This window comes from Sander vitreus, chromosome 11 (genome assembly GCF_031162955.1).
Source record: "Sander vitreus isolate 19-12246 chromosome 11, sanVit1, whole genome shotgun sequence".
In the NCBI taxonomy this organism is placed as follows: domain Eukaryota; kingdom Metazoa; phylum Chordata; class Actinopteri; order Perciformes; family Percidae; genus Sander; species Sander vitreus.
Genome location: NC_135865.1, coordinates 18,439,986 through 18,461,072, shown reverse-complemented (window position 1 = coordinate 18,461,072; position 21,087 = coordinate 18,439,986). Strand labels below are relative to the sequence as shown.

At 39.3% G+C, this 21,087-nt stretch overlaps 1 protein-coding gene across 1 annotated transcript in view; it reads left to right on the top strand.

Moving 5' to 3' along the window:
* Positions 1 to 19,722, top strand: part of nalf1b (NALCN channel auxiliary factor 1b) — a 103,108-nt gene extending 83,386 nt beyond the window's left edge. Inside the window, exons 2-3 of the mRNA XM_078262081.1 lie at positions 11,068 to 11,239; positions 13,715 to 19,722. Of these exons, the coding sequence (XP_078118207.1) occupies positions 11,068 to 11,239; positions 13,715 to 14,016 (474 nt within the window). The 3' untranslated portion in view covers positions 14,017 to 19,722. The remainder of the gene's footprint in view (positions 1 to 11,067; positions 11,240 to 13,714) is intronic.
* Positions 19,723 to 21,087: the final 1,365 nt, after the last annotated feature.

The window sequence follows — 21,087 nt, the reverse complement described above, 5'->3', positions numbered from 1 at the left end:
TGCTGATTTTCATTCCTTCTTGTTTACCTTACGTAACAATTGGTATATTATAAAATCTATATCTTTTCTTTAAAGAATCTATTGAGTAGTGTGAAGTCATTCAAATTGTTCAAACTGTAAAGATGAAAAGTTTGTAATTTTATAAAATCTATATCTTTTCTTTAAAGGGGTGATAGAATGCAAAACCGATTTTACCTTGTCATAGTTGAATAACGACAGTTCGGTGGGTAAATAGGACATACATAGAAGCTCAAAATCCCATTGATACCCCTATCCTCTGCAGATCTCACATTTTGAAACTGCCGCTGAAAACAGAAAGCTGACATAAGCATCCCAAATCCTAGTCTTTGTCACGCCCCAACATTTGCATAGGCTACACCACTGACCTGAGGTCAGCTTAGTCTTCTGAATCTAGCTAGGTCATGCAGATCTCCAGAGGTCCGCTATTGAATTACTAAATTCACTTCTGAGACTTTTTTATGCGAGAAATCAACTATGTAGAGGTCAAATATGGGCCGTTTTACGAAAAATTGATGGCTAATTGCAAATTTTGTCCGACTGTGTGTCGCAGTTCAGCAGGAGCTCAGCAGGCTACGTGACAGCGGCCGGTGCTGCCTCGCCGCCTGGCATATCCTACTTCATAGACTCCGGTTTGCTGTGAGCTAGCTGGATCTCTGTCACGAAGGGAAGCCCGCGGCGCTCCATACCCGCGCAAAGTCACCGGTTCTGGGTTACTGGACTACAAAATGCCGAGGCCCTGATGGAGCTCCAGGGCCTGCAGCTAGCCGCGATTCATAGGATTGAAGGCACAGTAGCAGCTAACGAAATCCCTAATGTTCACAAAAATTCATTAAATTCAAATTGGACACCATTGTTAGCTTTATAAGACCTTGGGGAACATGTTATGTAAGTGGCGTGATGAAATTCAAACTGTAAATATACGAAAGTTATGCCGAAAGTGTAGCAACGATCTTTTCCCATAGGATTAAATGGGACACATAGCTTAGCTTGCAGCTCCGGAGCTGGACATGGAGGTTTCCGTTTTCTCGTCAGACTGTGGAGCTCCTAAAGCCCTACACGTCTTACTAACTTTGCAATGAGCCATCAATTTTCGTAAAACGGCCCATATTTGAGCTTTATATAGTTGATTTCTCGCTTAAAAAAGTCTCAGAAGTGAATTTAATAACGAAATAGCCCGACAAACAATGTATACCTTTGCAGTGACTGAAATATGAGACCTGCTGTCTCGTCTCCAATATGTTTCTATGGGGTTCGCTCAAACCAATCAGCGCGCAGCTCATCTAAATATTCATGAGCATACCATATTTAGAAGAAAAGCTCTTGCTCCAAATAGAGCCATATTCACAGGGTAGTTAAGAGCCTAATAAAATAGCATTAGGGCAATTTTCAGCCCAACCAATGTTAAATACCCTATTAGGAGACCTTAAAGCCCATGTTGCAGGTTAACCACCATTGTTGATTAATGGGTACATAAAGCACTCAACATATGTATATCATTGTTAAAAATGTCTCCAAATAGTGTTAAAGGCCAGTTTTTGTCTTTTGGGGTATTATTGGGTTTCTTAACGTAATTCGGTGATGACGTCACATTGGGGAGACGTGCCTCAGCCTAGTACTAGAACTATGGTGACTGACTGGGATGAGAAAGAGGTGTTTTTACTGTCAATGAATAGCACCGAGTGAAAGTCAAGGTTTTCTAGTGACAGTGATCATGTCGTTAGTTCAGATAAGTACTGGTAATCTAGCTAGATCTAGAAATAGAAGGCATCATGCTACCTATGGGTTAACTTGCCAGTCAATCCCACCTGTGAAATCCCCCAACGTTGTAAACACATTTTCGATTAGATATCTCACATTTTGATGGTAGCCTACTAGCTCCAGTAACAACATATTTGCCTAGTGTTTATGTATTACTTGGATAGGGGTGCTGTTCGGCTTTTTTAGTTTAAGTTTAGACAGCTAGCTAACGCTACGCCAACGTTTTGCTAACGTTAGCGCAACAGTGTTAGCCTAGACAGCTAGGTAAATATTAAATATTACGACTGCCTTGTAATTGTATAAATTGTATTGAATGAAATGTTAAGCTTCGCTCCTACAAGATGGGTGGATTTTTGTTACGTTACACACAAAGCTAACTTGCTATAGTTAGCCTGTGCGCATGCTAGCGGAATTAGCTAACATTGCGTAGCCAGCCAGCAGCTTCGGCAGTAGTTTTGGCGAGCTAACCACGACAGCTAACACATCCACAAGCATCTCTATTTCAAACATCACTGCAGGTTGACTGCTTTTAGCAGCAGAGGTTGATTGTGGGCGACAATACTGTCGTGGTTAGCTCACCGAAACTACTGCCGATTGACGAAGTTGCTGGCTGGTTACGCAACGTTAGCTAATTCCGCTAGCACACATACAGGCTAACTATAGCCAGTTAGCGTTGTATGTAACAAAAACCCACCCATCTCGTAGGAGCAAAGCTTAACATTTCATTCAATAAAATTATGGTAGAAAAGGAGCACTAACGCCACAGGTCTTATGTTGACAACATGGATGCAGATATAGGAAACTCCGAAGGCAGTCGTAATATTTACCTAGCTAGCAGTCTAGGCTAACGCTGTTGCGCTAACGTTAGCAAACGTCGGCGTAGCTAGCTGTCTAAACTTGTGAAAAGCCGAACAGCATCCCCGTCCAAGCTGTGTTTCATTTTCCCTCCAATATTATTATTCAAATAATAAAGACACATGGACTCGGTCGAGACCAAAAGCTATATTTTGCAACACCAGTGGCACAGACCGAGACCATAAACAGTGAACAGAGACGGGGCTTTCGTCTGTCGTCTCCCCAACGTGACGTAATGCAATGCATTGTGGGAGAAAAGAGAATCATTGCAAACCGCTGTAAAATAGTTCTACTTTTTCATATTTTATTCCATTTTATTCCATTGTATTTGATGTTGTTGGGTAACAGTTTACAGTTTTTTTCGATTGCTAAACGACAGCGGTCACAACTGAATCCACCTGTGCAAAACTCTAACTACAATCTGCATCACCAACAGTCACCTGAGCTAAACAGTTCACATCACCTGCAAAACTCATTTACAGCAACACAACTCTTCACACACGTCTCAAAACAGGCTCAGTGCAGCCAACACTATGAACAATCCTCACTGAGATAACACACACTGTCACTCAGAACACACTGAGAGTAAAAACACTGACATCAAACACCAATACAGAAATTACAAACTTTTCATCTTTACAGTTTGAACAATTTGACTTCACACTACTCAATAGATTCTTTAAAGAAAAGATATAGATTTTATAATATACCAATTTTTACGTAAGGTAAACAAGAAGGAATAAAAATCAGCAATTTGCTTCAATATAGTATTTTGTCTCTAGTAATTTATGGAATTACTGGAAAAAAAACAGTAACAAAGAATAGTGTGACTAATCCTGCCTCTCTCCAGCATCATGCGGCAAGTTTTCGTCATCACATTGGATGTCTGCATCATTTCTAAATAAATAAATAAAATTTTTATAGCTGTGTATATAACCTCAGACATCTTACCTGGTCATATTTGGCTCTTTTACCTGTTTACCTATTTCATTCTTATTTGGTGTTTGTATACAAAAAGGGCTTTCTGAGCTTTCTCTATATAAATACCATATATGTTCACTAACTAGTCTAAAACAAGACACCTGCTTAGGCTTTCAGCTAAAATTCCCATCAGCAGTGTTTGATAGGCACCAGAATGAAATCTATTCTGTTTTGAATGCGTGGTTAACAGTTTTGATAGCAGTATGTTAGCATTTGAACAAAGTGTTGTAAATGCACAGCTTTGTGCACGTTGTGGTTAAAGTCATGGGATAAGTGTGTAGAGTTTTGAAAACTGTGTTCAAGCAATGAAAAACGAACTAGAGTTTGGTTCACATGAACTGCTGCGGTGATGACTGTAGTTAGAGTTTTGCACATGTAGGTCCAGTTGTGCCCACTGTCGTTTAGCAATCGAAAAAAACTGTAAATGTTTATTACCAACAAGCAAATTGTGCAAATTCATTAGAAAATAAACACTGCAACATGGGCTTTAAGGAACAGTGTAAAATACCCTATATAATCATTCTATCACCCCTTTAATTAAACTATTGAGTAGTGTGAAGTTACTGAAATTATTCAAACTGTAAAGATTAAAAGTTTGTATGTTCTGTATTGGTGTTAGATGCTAGTTTTTTTTACTCTCAGTGTGTTCTGTGTGACAGTGTATGTTGTCTCACTGAGGATTGTTCATAGTGTTTGGCTGCACTGAGCCTGTTCTGAGACACACTTCTGTGTGAAGAGTTGTGTTGCTTGGAATGAGTTTTGCAGGTGATGTGAACTCTTTAGCTCAGGTGACTGTCGGTAATGCAGACTGTAGTTTGAGTTTTGCACATGTGGCTTCAGTTGTGCCAGGTGTCGTTTAGCAAACGCTAGGATACATTTCTCAATACTTAGGTCACTTTCAAAACTCTTAACACAGTGCTCTTAACCAACTTTCAGCTTGGCACAGCAGTTCATTTCACATTCAAAATGCACTAAAACTACCAAATCACTTCATACATGTCTCAAATCAACTCCTCCCATACCACTAGCAAATGCTGACAGCCAACAAACACACTTTGTCACCCACAAAACAATGACTAAAATACACTAACAACAGGTATCATTATACAATGTTTTCTTATGTAAAACAAGGACACCTCTCTACTGTTTAGAATTCACTGCAATATATGTTACTGGAATGTATCAGACATGATGCAGTACGCTTCAGTATATTGTATGTCTTATTTGCACTGAGTAATTCCAAAATACAAGAATTTGTATACACACCATCCACTGATACAGATAAAATTGGAATGCTAATCTACTCGGTCTTCTGCATTTGGCCACAGGTTCTCATCCACATCACATCTTATAACATCTAGGGCAATACACCTAGGAAAGAATCTTCTGGCATGCCTGATCCATCCCTGGCAATCTTCTGCTGATATGTCCAGGCATCCAGCATTCATTGCTTCCAGGAGGGACATTTGATTATGTGGATGGTGGTCATAAATCTTCCACCTCCATGAGGAAAAAAAAATCCTCTATGGGGTTGAGGAACGGAGAGTAAGGTGGGAGGAAAAGTGACACCATGCTGGGATGGGCTGCAAACCACTCGGTGACTACACGGGAGTGGTGAAATGCCACATTGTCCCATACAATTATAAATGTTGGCGGATTTCTTCTCTCTGCATCCCTTTCCTCAACTAGCACAACCCTCATCATGCAGGAATACAAGGAGACGCTCAGTGTTGTATGGCCCAATTAGTGGTTTTTGTAACAGCAGTCCATCAGTGGATATTGCTGCGCACATTGTGCTGTTGGCACCCCTCTGGCCCGGGACATCCACTGTGGCTCTCTTCCCAATCACATTCCTTCCTCGTCGCCGTGTTTTGGCCAAGTTGAAACCCGCCTCATCCACAAAGATGAAAATGTGGGGTGTTTTCCTGCCTTCAATCTCCATGACTCTCTAAAATAAATCCACAAGGCAACATACGAGTTAGGCTATTGCAGTAGTATACATTACCTAAAATGTATGTCTTTGTGTGTGTTTGGTTTTGTTCAAAAACAGTTCTGTATTTTTCGGTATTGTGATCTTACCTGGACATATTGGTTCCTGAGTTGCCTGACACGTTCAGAGTTCCTCTCAAAAGGCACAGTATACAACTGCTTCATCCTGACCTGATGTTTTTTCAGGACTCTAGAAATAGTTGTTATGCTTACACTGTGAATATTTTCAAACGTAACGTTGTCTGCCAAGACTCTATTGCGAATCTCAGTGAGTTTTATGCCATTGTTTCTGACGACCATATCAACAAGTGAACATCCTACGTCTCCCACCTGTGTGAGGTAGCCGTTGAGTCCTAAGCAGAAAAGCAAAAGCAATTACGCACAAGTGGGTTTGCAGGCTTTGCTCTATTTACTTCTGTAATGTGCAGCTCAGTCAGATGCCATGCAGAATACAAGTTACCTGTTGGTTTGCCGGAAAACTCACAATAGATGCCACTGTTGAGCGTTGCAGATTTGGCTTCACTCTCTGACCAGCCTCTCTCATTGAGAGACCATGATTGATTACATGATCAATTACAGTAGCTCTAATCTCATCTGAGACTACAGCTCTTGATCTTCCTCTTCTTCTTCCACCACGCATATGAATTCCTCGCCCCCTCCCAGCCACTCTTCTTCCTCTTTTAGCCACTTTTCCATCTCTGTCTGGGTCCATGTTTACGTCACAATACAAAACTATTCTGAGGTTGTCTCCTTTTGTAATGAAATTGAAAGAGTAACACCTGTGTAGGTGTTCAGCCATAATGAGAATCAGCTGTGGTTGGTCCAATTGTCCAATTGTTTTCATAGCATTTCATTTTTCGATTCAAAATATATTTCATTACTGTAGAAATGTAACAGATTGCTGTCTTATTCAGTTTTTTATTATGTTATTGTTTTGAACTTAAGTTTAACAGTTTTGAAAACAGTATGTTAGCATGTGCAAATTGGCCTGTAGGTACATAGAGTTTTGGCGGTTGTTGTGTTGAAGTAAAAAAAGAATGAATGTCATTTGAAAGATGTAGTCATTGAATGCATTTTGTGCCAAAGCAATGTTAAATGATCCACAGTTTAGCCCACATATACTTCTGTTGTGCTCACTGTGTGAAGAGTTTTGAAAAAGTGACCCAAGTATTGAGAAATGCATCCTAGCAACTGTAAAAAACTGTATACTGTGGGCCCATTTTACATGACTGATGTAAACAAATCCTGAATAGCTTCAAAAACAGTACTGTAGCTTATATTTAGTTAATGTCTAATGCTAGTCCCTGCATTTATTTGAGAGTGATAACAGGTTTTAATCTTTAATCATAATATGATATGATTTTTGGTGGTGGGGGTTAGGGTTCTATATCATATCATTCACAATATCATTTTTAATATATGATATGAAAAAATGTATATTGGGATAATAGCGATATCCCGACCAGTGGACTTAATTGCCTTTTAGTTTGGCAACTGTTAGATGTGCACTTTGTTGTACAATGTTATCCCCATATAGTTGACTTTACTAGACATTTGTGTGGAAACCCATTGCCTTAAACCTTGTAAGTTTTTACAAAGGTGAAATGTGACAACAGGTCAAGTTGTATTAACACAGAGTGGTAAGTTGATGCAGTAGACAGATCAAGTTTACATTTCAATCAGGAGAGACTTCGTTGCAGATATGCAAAGATTTATTGTACGAATGCATGATATGACATGTACAGTCTTTGGAGATTAGACTTCATTATTATGAAATGATGAAGTCTAATGAAATAATATATATTTCATTCTAATGAAATGATATATATATATATTTAGGGGTTTAGAAAGCCATAAGCTGATCCGACGATGGAGTCTAGACACTGATGGTGGTGTGAGGAACCCGAATATCATACCGAGGGGCCGATGGCAGACCTGCCAGAGGAGGAACCAGGAGCCGTGCAAGATGTAGACCAGAGGAGCAAGGGGGAGGAGGAGGGTTGTGCTCTTAGCCTGAAATGACAACCGAGCAGCAGAGAGAGAGACAGGTTTAAAATAGGGATGTCACGCTGTGATTGGCTTGTGAAATTCAAGGCCACTTCTGATTGGTTAATGTAAAAGTAAACTCCTCTACAGCTGTTCAGATTTAGAAGAGAGAGAAATGTGATTAAGTTTAGAAGTCTTCCTGTCTGAATTTATGCTGAGCTCCATTAGTAGTCATTACTAAAAATCATCAGTAAACATAAATTATTTTTTCTGGAGTCATGTTGTCTAAAATAAGCATGCTAAGTTAAAGATTTAGTGCGTAACTTAATGAACGTCCGTTACATTCAAGCCATTGCCAAATGAGTTGATACAAAGCTAATTAAGACTATCAGCTCTAACTCTCTCTGTGTTTCTCAGTATGGCTATGTTCAGAAACTGGTGTCGTCCGGCGACTTTCGCACGCAGAAAATCGAGTGAAGATATTTACCTTTTCTGAAGAGTCCATCATGTTTTTTTAATCCTCAGTGTCCTCCTTGGCTACTAGCAACTGCGTGGTGTAGGGGTGGGGGTGGTGCGCGATCACAGAAGGCTTGTATCATTGTGGATGCGCCTTGACAGTTTAGTTTTAGTCTTTCCTTAGAATTCCTCATGGGGGCGACAGAAACTATGCACTATAGCTTTAAACATGCAAAGAAACATAACAAATATAAAACATTAGGCTACTAATGTATATAAAATATTCATATAAATGTTTATTTTCCTTTATGAAAGTATGACTTTAAAAATAATGAATTATATACATTTCTTCCAAGAAAAAGATAGGAAAGTAATTAGTGGTGGGCGGATCGATCCAAATATCGATACCAACATTGGTATTGATATTGATCAATACCAGTGTAATGAGATTGATACTTTAGTTTTAGTTTCTCTCCAGTGTGCACCGCTGCTGTTTCATCAAAGAGGCGACTTGGCTGTCTGTTTCTGTGTAAGTGCTGCTTCTATCACAGCGCGGAGCAGGAACACTTTGCTCCTCCTCCCCCCTCTTGTGATTTGATGTTGTACCGTCACGTGAATCATCGGCGCCAGGCAAACAAGCCAGCAAGCAGCCAGGCTAGAGCCACACTAGAGTGCGGATCGGACCGCATTTTTCTATCCGAGCCCGGCCCACGTCCGACAGAGCAGTAACCGAACCCGACCCGAGCCCGACAGGCATTAAGATATTTATGTCCGAGCCCGACCCAAGCCTGACACAGTTAAAATCTCATTGTTTTCTCATACTAATGACACACGTATGTTTGTTTGTGTAGAAAGCCTGCTTTTATTAAGCAACTGTAGGAAGGCATTTGGAAATGTCAACAGATGAGCGCACACGGGGCAACAAGTGCACGTTAACACAGGCGCGCACAAGAGGCCCAATCATATAGCCAACTGAAATTAAATTAACATAGGCCTACCAAAAATGGCCCAAGCTAACAGAACAAAATCTAAAAAATTCACACAAGAGGTTCTGGCAGGTGACTTACAAACTCTATCCACATGATGCTGCAGGGCAGAATTCCTGGTTCTCTTACTGTCATATTTCATGAGAACTCTGCAACCCCTACATTGAACATAACCAACAGGTTCATCACTATTGGCCTTGACAACTATGTAGAAATACTTGCACACAGTAGACTTTCCTTCATTTTCGGTGGTTTTAAATCTCCTGAGGCCAACTTCTTTTTAACGTCTTCCATCGTTGCGCTGCCACATGTAGCCTAATATGCACGTGTTTCATTGTCATAGCTACATAAACAAATTTCCGAACACAGGGTAATATTTTAAATTTATTTTAATCACAAAAACGAACCTTTGCATCAAGTGAAACAGGCCCATTGGCTACCTACATAACGAGTGAGTTAAGTCTCTCCTCGAGCTCAGGGTAAAGCAAATCCACAACAAAAGCCATTCTTTCACTTCTGAAATAACATACAATGTTCTGCATGTAGCCTAGCTAGACCTACTGTAGGTTTGGTGTATAAATGTAGTATGTTAAAATGCAATTAGGTCGAGCAGACAGTCGATTTAAAAAAAATAATAATGTATTCACTATGGGCATTTCTCCAGTCCTGTTTCTATGTCTACATTGAAAGCCTATATAGGATTCACTGTGCCGCATGTATGTGTAACATTAAAGATGATTTATAAAATCATGCCAACAATTAATATTTTAATAGCTTAGTATTCTATGCAAAAAAAATTATAAAGGCTTTAGGCTGCCCTACACATTAGTGTAGGCCCAGTTTAATGTGCAACTTCATTTTATGCAATATAGGTAGTAGGGGGTCCCTGCTCCATCTCTCTTTCAGTTAAGGGGTCCTTTGCTTATAAACCATTTAAGACCCCTGGCCTAGGCTACACTATGTTAAGACAATAAATAAACAATTTGGCCCAAAATTCTTTCTTTTCCATGATTTAAAGGCTCTTCTGTGAGCAGCTGCATGAGGTGGCTAGTAGAACTGAGTTTCCTTGGCAATTTAGCAGTACTGACTCAAGTGTCTCACACAATCCAGATCAGTTTAGCGAGTGACTCAGAATAACCCAAATCCTTAAAAGGAATTGAGTTAGCCAGGACTAGTGTACACTTTCTCACTCCCCAGACCCCATCAGTCCCCACCCGGGTCTCGGTCATGGTCCAGCAATACATGTAGCTAAACATGAACACTAAATCAACCATACAAACCTAAAACCTAGATAACAGAAATGTACACCCAAACAAACACACTTTAACTAAGACAGAAACCGTTCAGAAGATATATTTTTTCCCATGAGCCTTTGCATCGCTTCAGTGCAGAACAGTTCAAATGACCCCGCCCCTCCCATATAGAAACTCAACATCCTTAGTTATCTCTGCTTTTTATGATCTGTGCACTGCATACTTAAGCTGATTATTACAAACAACTAATGTGATTTAGTAATGAATATGGGTTTTAACAAAAAAATTACAAGTTTAATTACAACTAAATCTGGGATCACAGTTTACAATTTATATTTTATACAGAATCTGAATCTCACTCTGAGTTGTGTTGTTGTCAATCTAAATAGCTGAGCGATGTTTTGTTCAAGTTTTTACTGAACATTTGAAGGCAATAAAAAACTGGCAGGTAAAACTGTAAAATGTAGCTGCAGTACACAGTGATACTCAGTTGTTCGGAAGAAGTGGTTGGGTAATACTGTATATTGACTGACAAAGTGATGGCTGCCCAGCAACAGCCACATTCATTAAACAGTGGCTATCAAGATCACCAGGATATCTGTTCAGTCCTGTGTGAATCAATAGCTGTAGAGGTCATGGATGATGTACATACATGGGAGAGTGGGCATGTGTGCATGCGTTTTATCCAATGCAACCCTTCCTAACTCATCAATATCCTCTCTCTGCACCCCCTCCACCTGTTTTTCTCTCTCCCATGCCCTCACCTCTTTGTCTCCCACCAGATGGTTTATAAGCCCTGGCTGTGTTCTCAGTACTTCCAGACCACCCAGATGCACTGCAGTAAGCGAATCCCCTGTGGTCAGTACTGCCTGGAGGTGCAGCAGCGGTGCCCCTTTGTCCTGCCCGACAATGATGATCTCATTCATGGAGGCAGCCCCAGTTTTATATGCACAGGTACACAAAATACATCATCTTACAGTTTATGCACTCTTCTGTTTGTTTTTAGCTCCTGTGTTTGTTTTATTTTTAACCTTATTTTAAAGATTAGCATCAGTACAGTACATACAGCTGCCCAGTGTAACTTAAGTACTCAACAACTCAACTAAGCAGTTGGGGTGAAGTGCTTTGTTGACTATTTGAGGGATAAAAGAGCATTACTTCCCTAAATCCTGGGAATCAAAGCTACGAGTAACAAGCTTTTCTAACCTCTACTGCTTCTGCCCACCCCGTGTACTGTGGATCATGCTCTTGGCCTGAGTAATGTTGAGGCTTTTCTGATGCAGAGGATGAATCAATGAAATACCAGGAGACTAAGATGGTGCAATAATAAGATCTTTATTTCTTTAATAAAGATCTGAGTGTGTGCAAAAATACAAATGGAACAATATTATAAATGATAAAACCCATCCTGCTTTCCTACATACATGCATGCACAGAAAACAATTCTTGGAAATGATGTAATATCTATAGAAGAATGCCAAATAAGGTCTGATAGGTCCACATTACACTATCAGCACTCATACATTCAATTATCCTCAAAATGATATGATGCCTTTGGAAAATCCTTCATGCAGAGATTAAAGAACATTCATATGTATAAGCATAGATTTATACTTATGTTTTTCTACCACAGTAACTTACTGTACAATGAGCGAACACATATGAGCACATAGTGAGCGTAGTGTCCTGCTCAATGATATTTCAATAGGACCCAACCTTTGATAGTCACACAAAGTCAACACTCCTGAGCTTACAGTTACAGGATGTTCCGTTTAATCATCAGACTACAGGGTGATACACCATAACAACAAATTCTAACTACTCACAGCACCAAGAGGTATCTGTACAATGGAACACTGTGACAACAAGTCTGTGCGTTTCGTATGTACTGAACAGCATAAAGCACTCTGTGGGTCACTGTTAGTTAATGCAGTGCTTATTTCCAGCCCTGGACACACACACGCACGCACGCACGCTCGCACACACACACACACACACACACACACACACACACACACACACACACACACACACAAATCTAAATCCGAAATGAATGGTTAACCTTATCAGGAACCAGATTTTAGTCTCTATGGAAGATAAGTGAGTGGGGTACAGAGTATAATTGTGTGAGCAAAGTTTTGTCCCAAGAACATGATTAATAAAAAGACACACTCTTACATCACATGCTGATGCTGCCCTCTGGTGGTCATGTTGAGCATCAAGTTGACTTCACGTACAGTATGGCCGAAGAAATCAAAAGTAGTGTTTGTGTTTCCTATTTGTGTACATTTTTCATTTGATCATTTGAACTGATTTATGTATTCATGAAGAATACTAAACAAGGCTGCTTTTATCTTTTGTCGCTGGCAATATTTTTTTTGTTTTGTTATTATCAACTAAAGGCCAAAACCACCACTGTGTTAGTCCATCTCTAAATAGTTTCTGATTGTCTGTAGCTCTCAGCCCCAAGCCCATTCCTGCCATCAAACTAAATCTTTCAAAAACTGCACATACTTGTATATACTTACATTTAAAAAAAAAGCTATATAATTTCCTAAAACAGCAGGGCACTGTAGTTTTTGGCAAATGTTACTCGAACAGGAGTAAAAAGTACATTTGTGTAATACACATTTGCTGCACTAGTGAGTACTTACGGAAGGTGTATGCAGGATTGAGTCAACATAAACAACAGTGCCAATGTTTATCACAATGAAAAGACTTGTCTCCCAGTGTAACAGTGGGGCTCATTGATGTGTTTTAATAGTATTTGGACAATTATGGATATCTAAGGCATATAAGAATAAAATGTCAGAATATACGTAAAGTATAAAAATATAGATAATTCAGAAGCTGTAACCATTGAGTTGTTTTGGATTTCTGCTTGAAAAAGTGATTATTGACTATCAAAACTATTCTTTTGATTTTCTTTCAATGTACTACTTGAATACTTGTTTGAGCTACAACTGCAAGTAAATGAAACAAAAGCAGATTAAGGAAAACACACAAAAAAATGTAGGGGGACACTAAAAACTGATTAGCATTTGCGATCAAAAAATTGTGTGCTGGAAAATTAGGAAACAATGTTTACTCTTGTGTTTTTTTTTTCATTTGCTTGTTTTCTGACATTGTCGTGTACTGAGCTCTCTTGGCCATGGTGCTTTCAGATGATAATTTCAGGAATGATCAAGTTCATAGTAATTTATAATCACTGAGCTCCGTCGTTGTTATTGTCTTTTATGTCTTTTGGTTCTCAAAGCAGTCCTTGTGGGGGAAGCTGGACAAGCAGCAATGCTCTTTTTGTGACAGGAAGCAAGTACAGGATTTATAAAAAAAAATGCTACATGCAGCATCTTTAAGACAACGTGTGCGCTAACTGTTTATATCTCCACCACCACCACCACCCCCCCTTCCCCCCAAAACAACCCCCAGGGCTGCTGGAGGACTATCCATCAGGTGTTGACCCGGATGCAGAGTGCTGTGACGTGCGGTGGGACTTGAAAGTGGACAACCGTTCCCGGGGGACCCTGAAAAGAACTCACCCACCATGCCAGCACCGTACCTCCCTCAGCTCCTCTGCAGCCTGCAGACTGTGTAACAGCCGGCTCAAACTCTGCCTCCTGGTCCTTGTCCTCCTACATACTGTTGCCAGCCTCACTGCATCCCACAATGCAACAGGACTGGGCCTCCCCGCCATTACGCCTCTGGAGGAAAGCCCTGCCAATGAGGAGTGATAGAGCTGCCAGGAGGATGTGAGGTTGTTGGGGTGGGGGACTCCCTCACCATGGCAACCAATGTGGAAAAATACAGCCACAGTTGTGCGAATGGCTGGAGCTGTGTGCCTGTGGACATTCTGCAACGCTTTCTGTCAAATGGAAAATGTGGGACGCTTTAAGACGAAAGACACACAACTCAATCAAAACAAATAAATAAGTAAACAAACAGACATACTAAGGGACTCAACCAGTCCCTTAGATAGGAAGGGGACAATGCCTCAGCCTTTGTTGAGTGGGAAGGTTGGCTTCCCATGGCTGAGTTTCTCTCACTACGCTTTTTTACACTGTGTTCCAATTATTGGTTTCTGTTGCACTGGCTGACTATGGAATAACACAATCATATTCTCTTTCTAATGTTCATCATTTGTGTTTGTTTCTGGTTCTCTCATACAGGAAGAAATGTGTTCTCTAAATAAGACAGACAATGTGTAAAAAAAATTATTAACTGCAAGTTTGTGTGTGTGTGTGCGATGGTTTGTGTTTCTAGATTTACTGTGTGTGTGGGTTTGCGTGGGCGTGTGTGTTCATGCATGTCTTTACACATGTGTGTATGTGAGTGTATGAGAGGGTGAGTGTGTGTTGCTGACATGTACCCTAAAAGTCTAGCTAACAAGCTGTTGCAGCGATGATGTTTTTATGGAGCCCCCCCAAGATGTCACTTACTATAGCTCTGTCATGCTGGTTTGTTGGCCACAATCCCATTCAAACTTGACTGGGTTCTGAATGTGGTTTTGATGTCCATAATAAGGACTGTGTTTAACAGAGGTTTAAGGTTTTCCTATGCTTTGTTTTGTGAGATAATATTCACCTATTAACACAGCTCTAAACATTTCAATCAGGAGAGACTCCGTTGCAGATATGCAAACATTTATTAAGATATAACCAAGTAAGTACAAACATAATTATTTGGAGATTAGACTCCATTGTAAAGGGGTATCTATACAAATCTAATGTTTAGGAAAACCAAACACATCCCTCAATGGAATCTAGACACTGGTGGTGGTGAGAAAAATCTGAAGACGTAAAAACGAGCCGTCAGAAGACCGAGAACACCGTCGAAAATGCCTGGAGGTAGAAGGGGACTATACGAGCACCCTCGTCTGAAAATACAACTGACAGAAGCAGGAGAGAGAACAGATTTAAAACATGGTAGTATGCTGTGATTGGTTAGAACATAATGCCCGATTCTAATTGGTATACAGAACCGTAACACCCACTTCCCAGCTGATCAGTTAAAGAGAAGAGAGACAACGTAATATAAGTCTCCCTGACAGAATTTACGCTGAGCTACATTTCTGTAAATCAGTTAACAGCTAACACCTGCTGAACTTTGAAACACATCAGGAACAAACAGCATGTATTCTTCCAATATCGCTAACGTTGATATCTCAATTTTATTACAACTTGGGACCTCTTTTAATAGTTTTGACTATGATTCATATCACTGAAGTCTGACAGGGGAACATACTTATATGGCAGATAAAATGAAGGCTGAGTGTGTGCATATAGTTTTCCTGTGTAATGAAGGATTATTATAACCTTTTTGTTGCACTCACTTTTAGTTTTACGCCAAATACAAAAAACTGATAGCTTGTCTATAATATATGTTTAATATATGTCACCTGACCGCTTGAGTTTCTTGCCCCATTGGAGTTCATTGTAGTGATGTTGGTGTGTTGCCTGATCTCAGCAGTTACTTGGTTAAGTAAAATGTTATCATAATCAATAAAACTGAGGACAAAAACTATAAAAATAAGATCCAAGCTGTATCAAACCAGAATGATATTCAAGCTTCAGGTTAACACTACCATAGGGCTGAGCCACTTGAACAAAATTTGAATCAAAATAATTTTACATAATAACAAATTGACAGAAATGTAGATAGCTTTTAATTAACATACTGACAAAGTTAGGAGGGAATCTTATCATTGGGGTTGGTAATTTTTGGTTCATTACCATTTAATAATTCTAGTTGATGAAATGTTATACCTTAAATAACTGTTAGCTATTAAAGTCTGGACAATAACATGAACATTTTGCTATAGATCTTTTATTGTTCACTTTTTAAAGAGTTTAAAGAGTTGTTCAATTACTACACAGCAAACAAAAAAAACACAGATAGGATTTTATCTCATAAAACAAAACATAAAACTGTCATCTCATTCAGATTGTGGTCACTTATCAGCAACATTGCTCAGCAAAGTTAACCAACATCAAGATTATAGCACCGGATCAATATGTAATATTCGCTGTTGTTCCAGACAAAGAAGCTTTTGTTATTTTGCTTTTTAAATTTTAAAGGTACTATCCAGTCAAAATAATGTCCACAACTAAAAACGAAACAAAACGAAAACTGAAGGTTCCTTGTTCTCTTCTGCCTCAAGATCTTTTCCTTCTCCCTGCTAGTGACCAGCAGTTCAAGTACTAATCATTTTATTATATCATCACTCAAACAAAAACTCAATTTACGAAACAAAACTGACATCTACGTATATCAGTGGTGTCATTTTAACCTCAGGCCTTTTTATTTATAGGAAACATGATGACTGGATGTTACCTTTAAGGACTTTTTTTTATAATCAGTCAACTGTAAGTCTCATGCAGTTATTATGAAGATAAATTGTCAAAGTCTCACAAGAAAAGGTAACATGCTGCTTGCAGTAGCATAAAGGAAAATCCCCAGTCTACTAATACAGTAGATATATTATACTACCCCATTCCCTGGCCATACAGTATGTATAGAATGGCACTCTACATATCATCAACAGACACAATTCCTTCAAAATTGTCAGTTTGTTTCTGTTGAATCCAAATGTGTAATTGATTTTGATGAACTGCATGTGGAGGCTCTTTGCATTGTTATGTCTCTTTTGTTGATTGTCCTAAGCCCCACTCCACACTCCACATCTGATCCCAAATCAGCTCCTGTAGCATGCCCACTGTCCTCTACTTTTCTCCTCAAAACATCAAACTAATGTCTCATTAAGTAAAGGGCTTATTAAGATACACAGTACAAACATCATCATCAACACAGTCAGACACACTTAACCACATGCACATGCAAATTGTTAGAAGACAAAGGGTAAAACTTCCTGTTTCTTTTTAAACTGGTATACCTGCAGTACAGAGGCATTCCACTGGCTGTTGCCAGAGAGCAGGAACAGAAACAAATCCAGAGAGAGGAGCATGTCACTGTTTGAGTTAGCACTAATGGCATAACCTGATAATCGTCCAAGTCAGCTGACACTTGGAATGTCACAGGAATGGTATGACCTCAAGGGCTGACTTCTTCTTTAGTTTCTCGATTTTGTTTTGTCTCTTCGATGAACAAGGCTGTGAGATCAGGTATTTAAAGATAAAAAAAATATGTTGTTGAATGCATTCTTTTCCACTCTCTGATTTCTTAAATGAGATGTCCAATCTGATGTCAAGAATTGTATTATACAGCTTATATGAGGATTTAAAATGCATCATTATTCATATATAACCAGTATATTGGCTTATTTTGACATAAATTCAGTTTAGACCCTGCTCCCCCCCCTAGACATTACCATTACTGCTTGCATGAAATACATAAAAAAAACTCATTGTCATTCAGAACAGCACACCCATGCCCATCTTGGATGGCCGCAGTCAGTGACAGAAATGCTGCTATTCTATTGGTTACCAGTAGATGGAGATATTTTTATTCTTTTATATTGCTGCTGCTAAAGACCTATCACACAAAGACTGTCATCACACAAGGACTGTCATACACAGGAATCAGGAAGGCCGAGCTCTGGAGGAAGTGAATGTGTGTGTGTGTGTGTGTGTGTGTGTGTGTGTGTGTGTGTGTGTGTGTGTGTGTGTGTGTGTGTGTGTGTGTGTGTGTGTGTGTGTGTGTGTGTGTGTGTGTGTGTGTGTGTGTGTGTGTGTGTGTGTGCTTGTGTGTATGTGTGTGTGTGTGTGTGTGTGTGTGCATATACAGAAAGGGCCTACAGGACAGACAGGTGTGGAAAACCAGCATTGTCTTTAGACCCACAGGGACCTGCTACATTAGTTGTCTCATTCACTGCAGCCCTAAAGCTGCATGGACTGTAGTATGAAACCATTGTACTGTACAATATGTAATAACTGCGTCAATCCCCCAAAGACCCAAAACAGACTAGGGTAGGGGTAGATCTATTTTTTCCCCTCCACTTGCCTAATAGAAGAACACCCAACCTTGGTCTGAACTGAGAAATGAGTGCAGAGAAGGGCAGGGGAATGAAGTGGACAATAACCTTAAACTGGTGCCAAAGCATACCTTATACTCAGTAAAATATAAAGCCAATTCCAATCTGACATCACACGCTGCTTTTCATGATCAAACATAATGGACAACAGGAGGAAAACAGGGTCCGTCAGTGTCAGAGAAATGTGCCATGTTAGCAATCGACAGATTGCATCTCATAAGCTTCACACAACCAAAACAGATGTACAGTAAGGGATCTCTTCAAGACATACATGTGATTTCATTCTGCCTACCATGTCAGCAGTTCATGCTGTGATGTAACAGCCATCACAAACCAACTGATGGACATGTATTCATACAATAAACCATGTCTGCTTTACATGCAGAAATGCATCCTCACGCTGGTTGCATGGCTGGGAATGCTGTGCGTATGTGTTGGCCTTCATGCCACTTCAGATATCTTAGCACCGAGGATGAACTTTGTGTGCAAGGTTTCTTCCAGACATTAATAGAATTAGATTTGACTGATGTAAATCTCTGATTTGACTTCAGTTGGTAATGCAGGCATGCACGCAGCAGTTACTCCGCTGTGATCATTTTATCTGTTGTGCGTTTTGGTTTGTCACTTTTTACTGCATTATACTGAGAAGAAATTGTCTAGCGTCCTATAGATTCAGACTAGATCCCTGACAATGGTCTGTAGCAGTCGTAGGGTATGGTCTGTCATTTTCCATAACACCAACCTACAAAAATAAATTTTGTGTTTTTCCCTTGCACATATAGACTATGTATGCCTATTGCCCCTAACCCCCATGTGCACTCACCACCAAATGGTATGTACACAAATATTGCCCTCTTTCACTCCCTCTCAGCCTCTCTCTGTTTTCCCAATAGTTCATTTTCTATCCTGTGGATCTATGCAGAAGCCCATTCCTTTTTTGGTTGTAAATATGTTCCCTAGTATGCTGAACAATGTATGTCTTTGCGTCCAGGTTTTCTTGTGTATTTTAAGTTGATGTCATGCTGTTACTTTCTTCTTCTTCTTCTTCTTCTAATTCTTTTTTTTTTATTTTGAGCGTCTGAAATCATTGATGTTAAAAGAGAATGTGGTGAGGTTTAACCTATAGACTTGTCCTCAGCTTCGCAACCTTATTGTGAAAGGTTGTGGTTCTGTGTGTGTGAAAGCGAAAGATTTATGATTATAGAAATGAAAAAGGTTCAAAGTCATATAGAAGTATCATTGCGATTATGATTATTATGATTACTATTATACTACCAGTATATTGTAATATTATAGATGCTTTAGTTCAAGTAACTTCTTTAATTTTTTTACAAACAACTTTGATGAAATGATTTATAAAAACAGTCTCACAAGTCATGATCTTTTCAAAAAGTATGAAAACTACTGCTACAATGATTAAAATTGTGTTCTGATGAAAATAAATACAGACATATAATCTGTTCCTCTGTTGTGTTTTTGTATGATGTGACATTTTTCCAATTCAGATGCAAAAACAGCATTGAAAGTTTTTGTATTTTTATGTCACAAGCTTTAATAAATGAATAATGGAAGGGGGCAACGTTTGTACCTCCAAGATATGGTTGAACTAGGGTGCAAAAGACCAGGGCGAGCCTCCAAACAATTGTTACCATTGTCTGAATCTGCAATTTTCTCAACCTCTTAACAACCCACGCGATGATGACACAAAGAGCAATCATATGACATATTTTCTACAGAGGTGCTGGTGCTGACAACAGCTAAAGATCACTGATGATGCTGGTGGACAACAATGACGTCACGTTCAGCAAAGGTAATGTATGTTGTCAGCTGCCTGAGCACAAGAGGACAAGAAAAAAAAAACAGTTATAAAAAATCACCTGTCAGTATTTAACTATGAAATAAAGAAATAGTTCACCTTTTACTGTTGAATCATTATATTATTTATACTCTATTTGACTTTAAAGGTATAATTTATTGAACATTTTATTCACTTTTAGATCACTATTTATCATGATATGCCATAAAATCCTTAACAAATCCCCCTACATTTGTTGTATCCATCCATGTACAAGAGAAGGGCTGTAGCACATTCACAGCATGCAGTTCCACTTAAAACCATGAGACAGCAGTATCAGCATTTTAGAAGGAGTGTGTACTGGCATAAATCCAAGAGTACAAAAATAGACCATGAAAAAAATGTAGAAAGCATAACCACAAGGATCATGAATGAATGCCATATAGGCATTTATTGATTCCATTTTGTGCTGAACTTGGTGCATCTTCACATAAGCAGAGGGATTAGTTTTTACAATATCCACTGGGTGTCTATTAAGTATTTACTTCATTAAATATATACCACAAACTTAAAGTACACACCTTCACTCTGAGCTGAGTTAAGCCATAGGACTGCATATATCTTCCAATCACACATTATGAAACTGCTGACTGAGACCTGCTGGGACCAGTTGGGTCAATTGCATACTGCACACTGACCTTTTAAAATGTAATATCACTGCACATGCATTTCTTCAGCTGTTTAAGGAGCATCACTGATTTTATGGAGTGAGTCATTGATCCCCCCCCCCCTCACACACCTGAGTTTTCATAATGTTATAATGTTTGAAGCCATGGCTGTGTCCATTCATACTTTTTGTGGCACATTAACTGTGTCACCCTGCATGAATTAAATTATTGTGGGTCAGTGAGATGGGCTGCATGAGCTTTACTTTTCACTAGTACGCTATATTGCATACAGACAGGCTCAAAACTCAGTGCTATTGTAATGGTGGATTACAAAACTGAGGAACAATACCAA